At 39.9% G+C, this 13,996-nt stretch overlaps 1 protein-coding gene across 1 annotated transcript in view; it reads left to right on the top strand.

The window, feature by feature from the left end:
- Positions 1–8,703, top strand: part of LOC137128517 (rho guanine nucleotide exchange factor 17-like) — a 54,564-nt gene extending 45,861 nt beyond the window's left edge. The window contains exons 9-24 of the mRNA XM_067506677.1: positions 168–253; positions 538–656; positions 991–1,198; positions 1,364–1,437; positions 1,512–1,595; positions 1,717–1,820; positions 2,001–2,116; positions 2,261–2,380; positions 2,469–2,736; positions 2,939–3,025; positions 3,159–3,226; positions 3,504–3,652; positions 3,742–3,916; positions 4,041–4,136; positions 4,345–4,527; positions 4,714–8,703. Of these exons, the coding sequence (XP_067362778.1) occupies positions 168–253; positions 538–656; positions 991–1,198; positions 1,364–1,437; positions 1,512–1,595; positions 1,717–1,820; positions 2,001–2,116; positions 2,261–2,380; positions 2,469–2,736; positions 2,939–3,025; positions 3,159–3,226; positions 3,504–3,652; positions 3,742–3,916; positions 4,041–4,136; positions 4,345–4,527; positions 4,714–4,922 (2,146 nt within the window). The 3' untranslated portion in view covers positions 4,923–8,703. The remainder of the gene's footprint in view (positions 1–167; positions 254–537; positions 657–990; positions 1,199–1,363; positions 1,438–1,511; positions 1,596–1,716; positions 1,821–2,000; positions 2,117–2,260; positions 2,381–2,468; positions 2,737–2,938; positions 3,026–3,158; positions 3,227–3,503; positions 3,653–3,741; positions 3,917–4,040; positions 4,137–4,344; positions 4,528–4,713) is intronic.
- The last annotated feature ends 5,293 nt before the right edge of the window (positions 8,704–13,996 follow it).

Here is a 13,996-nt window from a genome sequence, read left to right as displayed (position 1 = left end):
TCATCATATAGTTTCAATACACTACCCCTAGTTAAGGAACAGATAGATGAAGAGATTTCAGCTTCTTTTGACAAAATGCGTGATCATTTTTACCTGTTTTTTCTCTATCACACCCTTCTCTCGCCGACCTATCATTATCTCTTCCTCTGCTGCTTTCTCAAACTCAGATACTCTGCTGCGAGTGTGATCGATACATCCAGTAAATACAAGTTCCTGTGGAAACTTCCTCTAGAGGATGTGGAGGTTGTGAAAAGTAAGAATCCCATACTGCTGATCAGTGCTGGCCCTTGATTTGCTGCATCGTTTAGCCTTACGAAGCATTTTGCTTATTCTTCTCTTTGTGCGTACATGTGCACCAGTAAACAAGAAGTAATATATTGTTCTATAGTTTGCTATGAGCTTTCCTTATTTATATTTCAATTATGTAATCAAAGTCATTGGAACAGTATAAACGTTTTAACCATTTAACCATTTTACATGAGCCCTTTTGGTAAGATATGGATATTGGATTTTAATGGTTGGTATGTTTCTCTGCAGGCCCTACTCAGGCAACTAACAAGGAGAATATCCAGAAAATGATAAGCCGGTTAGATGAAGATCTCAGCACACTGGGGCAGATCAGCAAACTGTCTGAGACGCTCAGCTTCCCCCACCAGGTACCGTGGACCAACACACGTGCAAACAGGAGCCTTGTGTTTTAGCGGCACTATTCTTGTCTTAAGTCTTCCTTCCTTTGTCCCAATATCACAATATCAAAAATGTCTAGCAGGCTTTTGAAGCAAAAAGCCATAAATAAACAAGCGTTTTGTTAGCCTTTATGATTTAAAACTCAGATTTTCTTAGCTGCTTTCATTGTCATTTTCTAACAACTCCTTCAACCTTGTGCACATCAGTCCTAGTAATTCATCTCATAAGTGCAACAAGAGCGACGAGAGAACCTGCACGTTAAGTAACTTTTTGTGTGTTCTGTTTCATTTCCATGTGTCTCAGTCTCTAGACGAGGTAATAAAGGATCTGATGGCATCTGTGCATAGGGACCTGTCAGAGAAACAGTCCTTGGCCTTCAGTATGACCTTCCTGCCCACAAAGCTGGAGTTTACTACAGCCTCGGCTGAGAGCAGCTTTATCTTCGAGTTTACCTCACCTGACGTTCGCTCCAACTTTGAACAGGCTTTTGAGGAAGCCAAGAAGAAGTTAGGTTAGTGAATAAGCTTTAAAAAAAGGCAGAAGTTTGTTGACCATTGATAAAAGGGACTGGCAGCAGTTATTTTAGACAACAATGTGCAACATTAATTTAACTTTAAATGTTGTGCTTATTCTATCATCATTCTGATACTTTAATCATCTTGCATGTTTTTTAAAGCTATGAATAAAGACCAGTGGGATCCAGAGTTCCTGAAGGCAATTCCTATTATGAAGACACGTAGTGGAATGCAGGTGAGTGCCAATAATAATGGCATATTATTATGAGTTCATGAAACTGTCATTCATCCTTTGTTCTTTGTGTCTAGTTTTCATGTGCCTCTCCCAGCCACAGCTGTCCTGACAGTGGCTGTGAAGTCTGGGTATGTAACAGCGATGGATATGTAGGACAGGTGAGAAAACACTTCAAATGTGTCAATAAATCACTGACGGTATCATTGACAAAAAACGGATGTTCCAAATTGCAACGCTGAATATGACTATGACTGATGCAGTGATATGTTCCCTCTCCAGGTTTGTCTGTTAAACATCAAAGATGAGCCCACAGTGGAGGCCTGTATCGCTGTCTGCTCCGCAAGGATTATTTGTATTGCTGCTGTACCTGGACTTAAAGGAAGGTTAGAACAGACACACACATTATTATTACATTCATTATCAAGCCTATATTTGAGTTGGTTTAGTTTAACAAGTTGCCAGTCCTTATTAGTGTCATGGGCTTTGTCAATATGTCATTTAGCCATTCCCTGACCATACCTGACTCACTTCCTGCCATTAACTAGTCGCTCTTCACCTCTCAGGGAGCGTGGATCAGAGCCCTCCCTCGCCCCTAGCTCTGCAGCACCGGGTCACACCCAGCAGCAGCTCCATATATCGATCTCTCATACATCACTAGAGCTAAGAGAGCAGCCTACAGGTATAAACATGCACTGTGTGGTAGTGGGCATTTCTTAAATATGTTGCCTTGAAGTCTACCTGTATAAGCACTTTTCTCTTAAACTCAATAAATCACAGCACTTGTGTGATTCATGTGGCTTATGAGCTGTTTGACTGTTTCCAGGACCAGGGGGAGAGCTGGTTCCTTTTGACAGTGATGACACAGACGACGAGGATTCACCCAGTCCTTCTTCCACGCTACAGAGTCAGGCCAGTCACTCCACTATCTCGTCCAGCTATGGCCGTGAGTGAAAACGCATCCTTTAGTTACAAGCACACACAAAATTATACACTTCTGTCAGTCTCACAATTTGTTTTAACCTCCCTCTAAGATGATGAGGGTTCAGGCTCCAAGGACATGGCTACAGAGACCACCAGCAGTGAGGAGGAGCAGGAGTTTCCCGCAGCAAGTTCCTATGGAGCACCAGGGATGTTAGGGGTCAGTGGAGGAAGTCGAGGTCAGGCAGAGAGCCCCATGGACGGACGTGCAATGCGCCGTTCCTCCCGGGGCTCTTTTACCAGAGCAAGTCTAGAGGACCTGCTCAGCATTGACCCTGAGGCGTACCAGAGCTCAGTCTGGCTGGGCACCGAGGATGGATGGTGAGTGATTAATAACACAATCTCACTCAGATTGTATTTTTGGTTTTGAAAGTGGTTTGTTCAATCAAAAGTATTGCAAACTTTCAGATAACGTTTTAAATCACCAGAAGCCTTGTACACTTAAACCTTCACACTGACAAATCAATTTTCACATAGGAATATCTTGCGTGCTTGCTTGTGTACTGATAATGTTTCTGTTTAGCATCCATGTGTACCAGTCTTCAGACAACATCCGCAACCGTAAAAACAGCATGAAGATGCAACACTCAGCTTCCATCCTCTGTATACTGTGAGTCTTTGGCCTGTGTCTCTGTTTTCATGTGTCTGCAAACTGTATATTTTCTCGTGCATGCATGACAGTTTAGAAAGAATCATTTGTGTTTATTATTTCCTACATCCCTACTTTCTTTGACATGCTTTAGGTATTTCGACAACAAAGTGTTTGTGTCCTTGGCCAATGGAGACGTGATTGTCTATCAGAGGGAAGCAGGTAATCTCAGAGCCTGGAGCAAAGAAGGTTTTTAAAAAGACACGTCGCTGTTTCTAATGGAAGCCTGTTTCCACCACAGGCAAAATGTTGTCTCTTAGGTTGTACAGTGCTTTCTCTCTCTGCAAAATGTAGTTAAAATTGCTGCAACCGTGCAGCTTTGCTAGTGACAACACACTTGTTCAGGATGAGATAAAAAGTAAGAGAAGAGAATTTGATTATGTTTATGTCTTTATTTTGCCTTTTAAAAATAACTATAAATGTCATTGTCAATCTGCAGGTAGTTTCTGGGACCCTCAGTCTTCTCAGACTTTAGTTCTGGGCACGCCCAGTAGTCCAGTCACCAAAATGGTTCCTGTAGGAGGAAAACTCTGGTGTGGCTCACAGAACAGAGTCCTTATTATTAACACAACTACACTGGTACAAGAGGTAGGTGGAGAAAGGAAATAAAAGACAGACTATAGATTAGAGTACAATTGTACAATACTTACCACCATCTCTTCCCTCCTCCATACCAGCACTGGTTCCAGGTGGGCACAGACAGCAGTCGATGCGTGACGTGCATGGTGGCATATGGTCAGGGTGTGTGGCTGGCTTTGCAAGGCAGCGCACAGGTCAAGCTGTACCATGCTCAGACCTGGGAGAGCCTGACAGAGGTGGATGTGGCACCTGCTGTGCACAAGATGCTCGCAGGTGAAGCTCACCAGGAAGTCTGAATGCACATATACATCTTAGTTTCCTCTTAGTGCTTCCTAAATTGTCAACTCCAACCCCATTCATCACCCTCCATGTCACTATGTTCCCTTCTACCATTCAGGTGCAGATGCAATCATCAGACAACACAAGGCTGCTTGTCTGAGAATCACAGCACTGTTGGCCTGTAAGGATCTGCTGTGGATTGGCACCAGTGCAGGTACATTCGCACTTTTGTGGCCAGTGCGTCAAAGTTCTGAAGATGCCAATTTAAAAAAATATTTTCACGAGCAGTCAGTGTTTAGTTATGCTCAGGAGACTGATACCATTTTATTTGTGTGTACGTGTGTGAGCTTATTTCTTTTTTACCAATATTTTTTCCTTTTAAACAAATCCAAAGATTATTTAAAGATGGTTTTCTACTTCAGGGGTTGTCCTTACTCTGGTGATTCCAGCTGTGAGCTCAGGAACTGGAGCTGGGACACTGAAATCTCCCCTGGTGCCAATGGGGTCAGCTCATGGGCACACAGGGCATGTTCGGTTCCTCACAACAATTGAACTGCCAGAAGGGTTTGACATGAACTTCCCTCCTCCAACAACTGACTCCACAGGTTTTCAGCCTTTTTATAGACATTTTTAGCAAACAATAATCTATTTTTATACACATAAGTGGCCTACACGTTTGTTTCTCTGTGCTTTATTCTAAATTTGCAGCAGAAATGGTTGCAGAAACAAAAAGAGAAAGCTGAATTAAAACACGCTTTTCCTAAATTTGATTCCTCTTCCCTTGTTTCTAGGCAACCATTCTCAGAGTGGCGGCACACTTGAAAGGGGCCTCCAAAGGCATGACTCTGCACGTCGCAGAGCCTCCGCCCACATCCCTGCAAAAACCAACCATCTCGTCATTTCTGGTGGCGATGGCTATGAGGACTTCAGACTCACCAATAGCAGTGAAACAGTCGGGCGAGACGACAGCACCAACCATCTTTTGCTTTGGAGGGTCTGAGACAGTCAACTCACCCAGCTTGAACAACCCACCCAAAACTCCCTCTAGCTCAGAACAGCACACATGCTTTTGTCATTTTCCCCCAAGCTGATTCCTCACTTTTTGGTGTTGTTGTTTTGGTCTTCTGCTCGGTCCACCAGTCTCTATGTGCAAATATGGCAACTTCCTGCTGGGCTGCCTAATAATTATGATCACTTCAACCCTAGTTTTTTTTTGTGTCAATATTTCTAACAGTGTGCATTATTCCTCACTGAGTGATGTCTGTGCGTGTGTATTTTGTTTGTCCTAAAACCTGAGTCTTCAAGAAACAAAAAGTGAAGGAAAAGTGAAGCCAAGCTGCCTTCAAAACTGGCAGATGGTTGACAGATGGTTGTTAGTTCAGCCTGAGATCAAGTGGGGGGAAAAAGTAGGAAGTGGACTTGGACTGTGTGGAATGTCATTGCACAGGAGGACATTTAAGTGAACCTAGACGTGAGTGAAGCATGTTTATGTTTTTGGAACTTTTTTGAGAATTCGGACATTGTCTAACTCCATCACATCATCTTAACCTGAGTTTATACAAAATGCCTCAAAAAGAGTTGTCATGACAACATATACTGTGTGAAGATGTATCCGTTGTAACTGAGTGAAACACACCAACACAGAATGAAGGTTGATGCGTTGATTTTTGCAGCTAGAGTTGACATTTGACATGTGAGTTTTTAAAGGAGTAAAGGACGAAGTCTAATTGGTCCAGTCTGGAAAGCAGCCACTAATGACTGATGTGGGATCTATTTTTTTCTGCCTCAAGCAGGGCTGTAATATTACTCCACCATCATTGCTTATAGATGTGAGACTGCTGAAATCATCTTTTCTCCAATAGGAAACGAGAGAATAAGAGCATCTTTAAGTGCAAAATGGCAAGGGTATCAATTAAAATTATAATTACATGCATACAGTCACATACATTATTGCACAACCTTCACTCACAAAATCAGAAAACATTTGTAGAAAAAAACAAAAACAAAAATGTGTGTTCAACAGGTTATGACATTATATTAGTTTTTCTTATTTCATTTTTTCAGCCAGTTTAAGACGACATGAACACAGATGAATTATTGTCCCACTGTTGGTAGAAAAAAGTGCACTGGAGAAATTCCTCTTTAACATGACTATGCCAAAGCCTTGTATGTGTTTAAATATTTACATTAAGGGATCTGAAAAGATTTATTTTGCCATTAAATTTAAATGTATTGAGCGTTCTGTCAGGAGGAAGGAAATTGTGAGTGGTGTTGCTGATTTCTATAGCAGACTCTTTGAAGGGGGATGCTATGGGCTGTGCAGATTAAAGTTGTGTACAGTATTTATGGTTTTGATTTTAGCGCCTTCTTTTACAGCACTTAATTTATAGAAACTGTAGCTTTCACTTTTTTTCTTTCTTTATTTTCTTTTTGGAGCTGAAGAGCAAAGAGGCCCTGACTTGATTTACAATAGCAGATAAACCAGTGTAGCTTAGCTCAGGCAGGCAGACAGTCATGCACACTAAGGGTGTATCGATAGAGTCTACTTGTGGTTTGGTATAAAACATAAGACAGGTTTCTTGTTTTGAAGTTATGTGGCTCCATAAATGAAGAGCGATAGGACCAGAAGAGGAAAGATGTGGAGGACATATTTTTGTCACTGGATAACATTGCAGACTGCAAACTGATGCAGCTTTTAAATCCCTAAATGTGCTTTAGGTATCTAACCAGAGCACATACTTACGCTGTTGCCTGTTTAGGTTTGATATGCTCTATATTTCACATGTCAGCCCCACAGTGTGTATTGTGGCATCTTTGTCACATCAAATATACCACTAAGATTCACACAAAAACACACCAACATTGAATTCAGTATTCAGTATCAGACTGTTAGAGAACAAGTGTGGCAGTAGGGTGCATGTGGTACACACTGAGCACCTGCACGTGGCTTCAGAGGGCTACAAGTTAAACCATTTAACACACCCACAGTCAAAAGTCATCTCTCCCTCAACTTACAGCAGATGTCTGTGGATGTGAAGGATTACACTGACCTGTCCTTGTAGGCAGACACATTCCCGAACACACACAAACATTAGCTTCAGGCATGGTAGTAAGCAGTGATCGTCTTTGATCCGTTCAAGCCTAAAAAACCTCATTGCGCCTTAACCACCTATCTGGGCACTTCACCTCAGCTTTCCTACTACCAGACCCATCCAGATTAGGCTTATTTGCTCAGTGAAAGGGGCTAACAGTCAGCAGATTAAGGCCAGTAAATGTAAAGGTGGAAAGGCTGTGCATCCTCCATAAGTGCACAAGTGTTTGTGACTTTCTGCACAACTGAAGTTAATTCCAGTTGGCTTGTGGTAGCCTGTGAAAAATGCAGCAGAGAAAGAATTTTAGCAAGAGGTGCATAGTTTGACATTTTGGAAAAATTGCCTTCTTCTTTCTTGTTGAGAATTAGGTGAGAAAATTGATGCCTGCACAACGCATATTGTTTGTTTAAACCACAAAAGGTGTATAGATGAAATGCAGACATCCAAGATTTTCTCAATTTTTTATGCGAAGCCAAGTTTCTTTTTTAACTCGACAAGAAACTTAATTTGATTATACCCCCAGATGCTATTCTTTCAATACAATGAAATACTAAGGTAGCAGATGTTTTGTGACCTTCTGTCTGATTCATAAAAAATAAATGATTTGTTTTCAGTGCCACAAGCTGCTAAGTTATCCATGAAGATGCTGTATATCCATGCTGGCTGCAGAGGAATGAAGAGCTCACTGCAGAATGGAGTCAGTATTTTTTTCTGTGAACCTTAACAAACTTGGTATTTAAAGAAACATAGGAGGCAGCAAAAAAGGTTCAAAGACGGGTTGTGTCCACAAATTTTCTCCGGGTAACGTACTAGTTAGTATCCAGATTTACAATTTTATGAGTAACTGTATTCTGGATATACCACAATGGTTTGTCAGTAACTTTAAATTCAGGAAGTTTAATTTTCTGAAAGATATTTGCCTTAAAAATATTTGTACATATCCTAAAGAGTCACGTAAATGACTAATTATAACTTCAGCACCATATTTACATTCATTCATTTACATTCATTTTTGAACCTGTTGTTTTGACTTAGACTTACATGCACGCACACAAAAACACAGAAATGCAAACACTTTTAGATATGAAGTAAAACTCTATGTTAATTTGTCCAGAATTGAGAATGAAGCACGTTGTCTTACACCATCACATTAGATTCATCCTATCATCACTCTTAACTCAGCATTGTGTAAGTAACCTCCTCATGCCCATATGTGAACGAAGTCTTTATTGTTGTAAATATTGGTATATATTGCCTTTCTTCTGTAAATAGTGCACCCTTGGTCCTCAGTTGTTGATATGAATTTAATGGCATATTTTTATATATTTGTGTAAGGTTTGTTTTTATTTGTATTTTTCTTTCCCTCTGGCATACGCTGTCACTCATGTTTAAATTATGCCTCTTGTAGATTTTTCGAAAATGATGAAATAGGCTCTGTTGTTACCAGGCTGACTAAAAAAACACAGTTAGGACAGACTCCTGTTAACTTGCTAGCCATGTTAGCTCGGTAACATGTTGATGTCTGCCTTGTTACATAATGAAAAATTACCACCTGGTCATATGTCTTTTTTATGTGGCTCTGGTTGACATCTTGCAATCGTCATGGTTACGACAGAGTAACTTCTTGTATGTAGCTGTTGTTGTTTTGTCACTGTGGGTTCCTCTTTGTAATTAAATCAGTTCACTGGTGCCAGTTTGTGCCCGTTTTTTTTTTTTTCCCTTCAGCTGGTGACGTGTAGGTCTTTACAGTTAGGTTAAATTTTATAACAGCCTGTAACTTACAATGCATACAATGGTTAAATAAGGTACCAATAACAAACATACTCGGTCCTGGCTGATGAAACTAAAGTGTAGGTACAACAGAAGAAATAATTACTGTGGAGAACAAGGGTACTTACTCACTAGGGCACTTTATAGGAATACTATGTTAATATACTATATTAAACTTTTTGGTTTGTTTTGTAAATACTGTTTACCTACGGTATGCTGTATACAACATACCATAACTGAAGTTTGCGAAAATTCATGGTTGCAACATTATTCTTACTGTGTAATTCAAAAAGAAATCACGACCACATTCAGTTTACATTCGGTTTGCATGCCTGCTCCTCACTGCAGCAGGTTAGAACAGGCAGGCTGCTTTGGAAAAGAAGCACACCTTTTTTTAAATGCACAGATATGGGTATTGTCATCAGAGGAATATTTATTGTAGCAGGAAAGTGGGTGAAACATAGGTGATCTATATTATTTAAAAACTACTTGAAGATATGGGGGCTTCATTGAATAATAAGAAACAGTGTTTTATTGCAGTGACATTGCATATTAGCTTCACTACAGAGCTTAAAATGTGTCATTACTGGTTATTCACAATTTAACAGTATTCAGGTTTCTTGTTTAATAAAGCCACAGTTCTGGGTAAACCTGAGCAGTGAAGGAAATGCACATGAGTATGATGCATTTAGAATGTATTTTTTGGTTTTAACATACTTTATCGATCCCATGATGTTGGGGGCAGAACCATTACTTAGGAGTTAAGTGTCTTGTCCAGGAGGCTTCAACATGTGGCCACGAGAAGCCATTGATCAAATCACAAACCCTTTGGGTTTTTGGAACTTTTTTGCCAACTGCCTGCCCAATGAGAAATTGTACTTTGCCCATCCTTGTTATATTTTTTGCATTGTTAAATTCACGGTGAAATGAAAATAGGATTACTGTACATGTAATTTGTATTTTGTAATTTGTAATTGTGAAATATTGTTAGTTACCCCTTACATGTAAATTAATAGCTATTGCAGTTGATTAACCAGTAATCACCTACAATGTAGTTAACAGCATAAAAGGGTTTTTTCTCTGTCAAGTTGTGGGATAATGATTCTGTTTTGATGGTAACACAATTTTATTAATCTAACTGCTTATACTACTCATTTTTGAGTGACAAGATGTGGCTGGCTACTCCTTTGGCTTGACTGAGCACAGTTTCAATTTTGCTTCACTCTTGGATCCAACCAAGAAGGTAACACTTGTCTCCCATATTAGTGGTTTTCACTGTTGTTTGTCTAAATTATTTTTAAACTGTTGACATTACAGGTAATGGTGCATTCAGGCTGCTAAAACTGTCGACTCAGGCTTTCTTGCTTGAGGTACAAGAAGAATTCACTTTATTTTTTATAGTCATTGTTCAGTGAATGTAAAGGATTTTTAGCTGTAGTAATTTCATACAGCAGCATATTGCTGGCAGCCTGAGTAACATAACAAGATAAAGTTGTTGCTTGTAGCCCACCTATAGACAATCAAAATACACACAAAAATCTACAGCCTTAATACCATCATGTTATAGCTTTACCAGGAAATAACAGATTTCTTGTCAATGTACAACTTTTACTACTAAACCTTTGCAGGGAGCTAAAGCCTATACCTGCTGACACTAAGCAAACAGCGGGGTGCATCCTTAGTTGACCCTGTAGGCCAAGCTCCTTACAGCGGGGAAGTATCTTGTAAAAATGAGAACCGTACTATTTTTTCTTAAGGTGGCAGTAATATGCTTTAGCATAAGCTGAAGAGCAGCACTGAGGGTGGATTCAGCTCAGCTAGATCAGAATCCTTCTGTTAATAAAACTATATAGCCTGTGACTGTAAGCATATGACATTGTTTATTTATTGTTTGGTTTCCAAGTTTATTTAGTATCATGAATCCATCCATCCATTATCTATAACCATATATACTGTTCAGGGTCATGGGGGCTGGAGCCTATCTGTCATTGGGTAGAGACTCAGGGTATACCCTGGACAGGTCGGCAGTCTTATCTCAGGGCCAACACACAGACACACACACACACACACACACACACACACACACACACACACACACACACACACACACACACACACACACACACACACACACACACACACAGACAACTATTCACACTCACATTCAAACTTACAAGCAATTTAGAGTCACCAATTATCCTAACCCCCACAAGCACAGGGAGAACATCTAAACTCCACAGAAAGGCCACAGTTGGCCAGGGATTCAAACCACATATATATATAACCAGCGTTCTTGCTCCCCTGGCACAGTCACAATCTAAGTTGTCCTCCCCTTTTGATATTTAGGTCTTAGTTGTGTCCCCCCCCCCTCCAATTCCCTATAATAAATACCCTTTTACTTTGAACCTCCTATTGCCATCTCCTTAATTGGGTCCTTTAACTCCTAATATCTGTTTATCTGTTTATAAAACAGAGAATTAGCCCTTTACTATTGTTTATTCACTGCCAGAAACGTTTAATATGTAACTTGTCTAAAATTTCTTTTCTCCAAATATTCACTAACAAACCATTGTTAGGCAGCAGCTTGGCTGTCCTTCAGAGTCAATCCACTATCCATTTAACTGTAACCCACTGGCACACAATGAAGTGTGTTGTGCATATGATAATCCTGCAGTGAGGAAAACTGTTTGAAAGTGAACTATTCAGTGTGACACGCGCACACACAAATACAATTGCTACTCCTTTCTCGCCTCATGAACACATGCACATGTTGGAACCCACTTTCCATCCACACATTATTCAAATGGTGCATAAAAAATGCATATATACATGATAAGAGAAAGAAGCATTGAAAAACGCAGCACAGCGATTCGTTTGTGTGTCACCAGAATGATCAAGTGATATTGTGACTCACTGACTGACAATGACTCACTGGTCCAGTTCGGCAGAGCTATGGTGTCCATTGGAAATCTACTTCATTCACTAGTATCAGATTTTTCTGTACTACAGCATGTGTGTATTTAGAAAAGTTGTAGGTTTCCAAACATTTCTCCTCTGATATGCTTTATTTACTCATATTTCTTAAATGAACCTAATCATTGTGTACGCATGACACACACTAACACAATACTATGGTACGATAATATGGTACTTAAAGTAATTTAAGTAGTTTTATGCTGATATCTAGTAGATGAATAACAGAGAGTCAAACTGTGTACAAGTCTGGTGGTCGAATAGTTAAAGATGCTTATAATGTAAATGTCCCTGGTTTAAATTTGACCAGGTGACCTTTGTTGCATGTCATGGTTGTCTGTCTGTGTAGGCCTCTCTGTGTTCGCCTTGAGATCGACTGGTGACCTGTCCAGGGTGTATCCAGTCTCTCACCCAATGACATCTAGTCTCCAGCCCCCTGCCCCTCTGAACAGTATAAGAGGTTGAAGATGGATGGATTGACATGTACTATTGACTTAAAGCCTATAATGTTTCATTGGACAATAGCTGTACAGAAAAATAGACCTTTATCATTTAAGACATGTTGTTACTGTAGGAAACTAATAAAAATAAATTATAAAATGAATGATGGCTGAATTCCAATTAGCTGCTTCAGTATCAGGGTCTTGTACATGCTGGCTAACTGTCACATTGTCATTGTTTAGAGTAGAATAGAACTTTATTAATCCCTTGGGTAAATGCCTTTTGGGAAATTAGAATTCCAGATGCAGCATAGCACCACATATACATGTCAGTAACAACAACAATCAAATACTGTCAGTTATATTCAGTGAAGAAAAGAATGAATAAAGGACAAGGGACAATGTAACAAACAAAATGCACAATAAAAACAGGAACAAGGTATGTATGTGTATGGACAGTGTTATGCAGTATATGTATAATATTGTACACCACAATTCCCAAAAGGTCAAGAGGATGTGTAAAACATAAATCAAAACATTTGGCGCATCATTAAACAAAAAATCCAGCAACAAAGGCTCAGGACTGTTGAGCAGCTAGAATCCTGCATCAGAAAAGAATGGGACAACATTCCTCTTCTAAAACTCCAGCAACTGGTCTCCTCACTTCCCACACATTTCCAGACAGTTGATAAAAGAAAAGGGAATAGTACACAATGGTAGACATCACCCTCTTCCAACTTTTTTAAGATGTGTTGCTGGTGTATCAGTTTCAACATTTTATATGTTGTTTATGTTCTACTGGAAATAAAATATGGGTTGATGAGATTTTTTTTAATGTTTTCACATCTTCCCAACTTTTTTGGAATTAGAGTTGTATTAATGTTGTGAACAAATAGTTATAAGTAGATAATTATATAATAGACAGACTCACTGTTACTCGCCATCCACTACCATTGTGCTCCTTTTCCCATTTCCCCTCCGCCCAAGTGTATGGTTATACAGAACTGGCTCCTCATTCTCATAAATTTGTCTTGTAAGAATAAGGGGCTGAATCCTGACTGGGCTGCTTCCTTTATCCAAATGTGTATGGGCTTGGTGCAAAAGGTAGAAAATGGCACCTTCCACACCAATGTTAGCACGATATGCAAACTGCAGTGGGTCCTGAGCATGTTGCACCCGGGCCCTAAGGAGGTTTAAGAAGAGCTGCTCTAGTGTTTACATTAAATGTGGTTATTTTCTTCTTTTCCTTTCGGCTGTTCGCGACAGTGAATGTGGATAGGGTTAGATGTGCCTCCATCTAACCCTGTCCTCTGCATCCTCTTCTCTCACACCAACTAACTTCATGTCCTCTGTCACTACATCCATAAATCTCCTCTTTTGTCTTCCTCTAGACCTCCTGCCTGGCAGCTCCAACTTCAGCATCCTTCTACCGATATATTCACAATTTCTTCTCTGAACATGTCCAAACCACCTCAATCTGGCCTCTCTGACTTTATCTCCAAAACCTCTAACATGAGCTGTCCCTCTGATGTATTCATTCCTGATCCTGTCGATTCTCGTCACTCCCAAAGAGAACCTCAACATCTTAAGCTCTGCTACATCCAGCTCTGCCTCATGTCTTTTCTTCAGAGCCACTGTCTCTAAGCCGAACAACATCGCTGGTCTCACCACCATCTTTAACACTACATTAAATGCGGTTATGATACACTTAAAAACATCATTGTTTGCGACATTAAATGACAGCAGCTGGAGAACTAAACATTAATGCAAATTAATTGCAAAATCTATTTTAATCAACT

Source organism: Channa argus, chromosome 6 (assembly GCF_033026475.1).
Source record: "Channa argus isolate prfri chromosome 6, Channa argus male v1.0, whole genome shotgun sequence".
NCBI lineage: Eukaryota > Metazoa > Chordata > Actinopteri > Anabantiformes > Channidae > Channa > Channa argus.
This window is presented reverse-complemented; position numbering and strand designations above follow the sequence as displayed.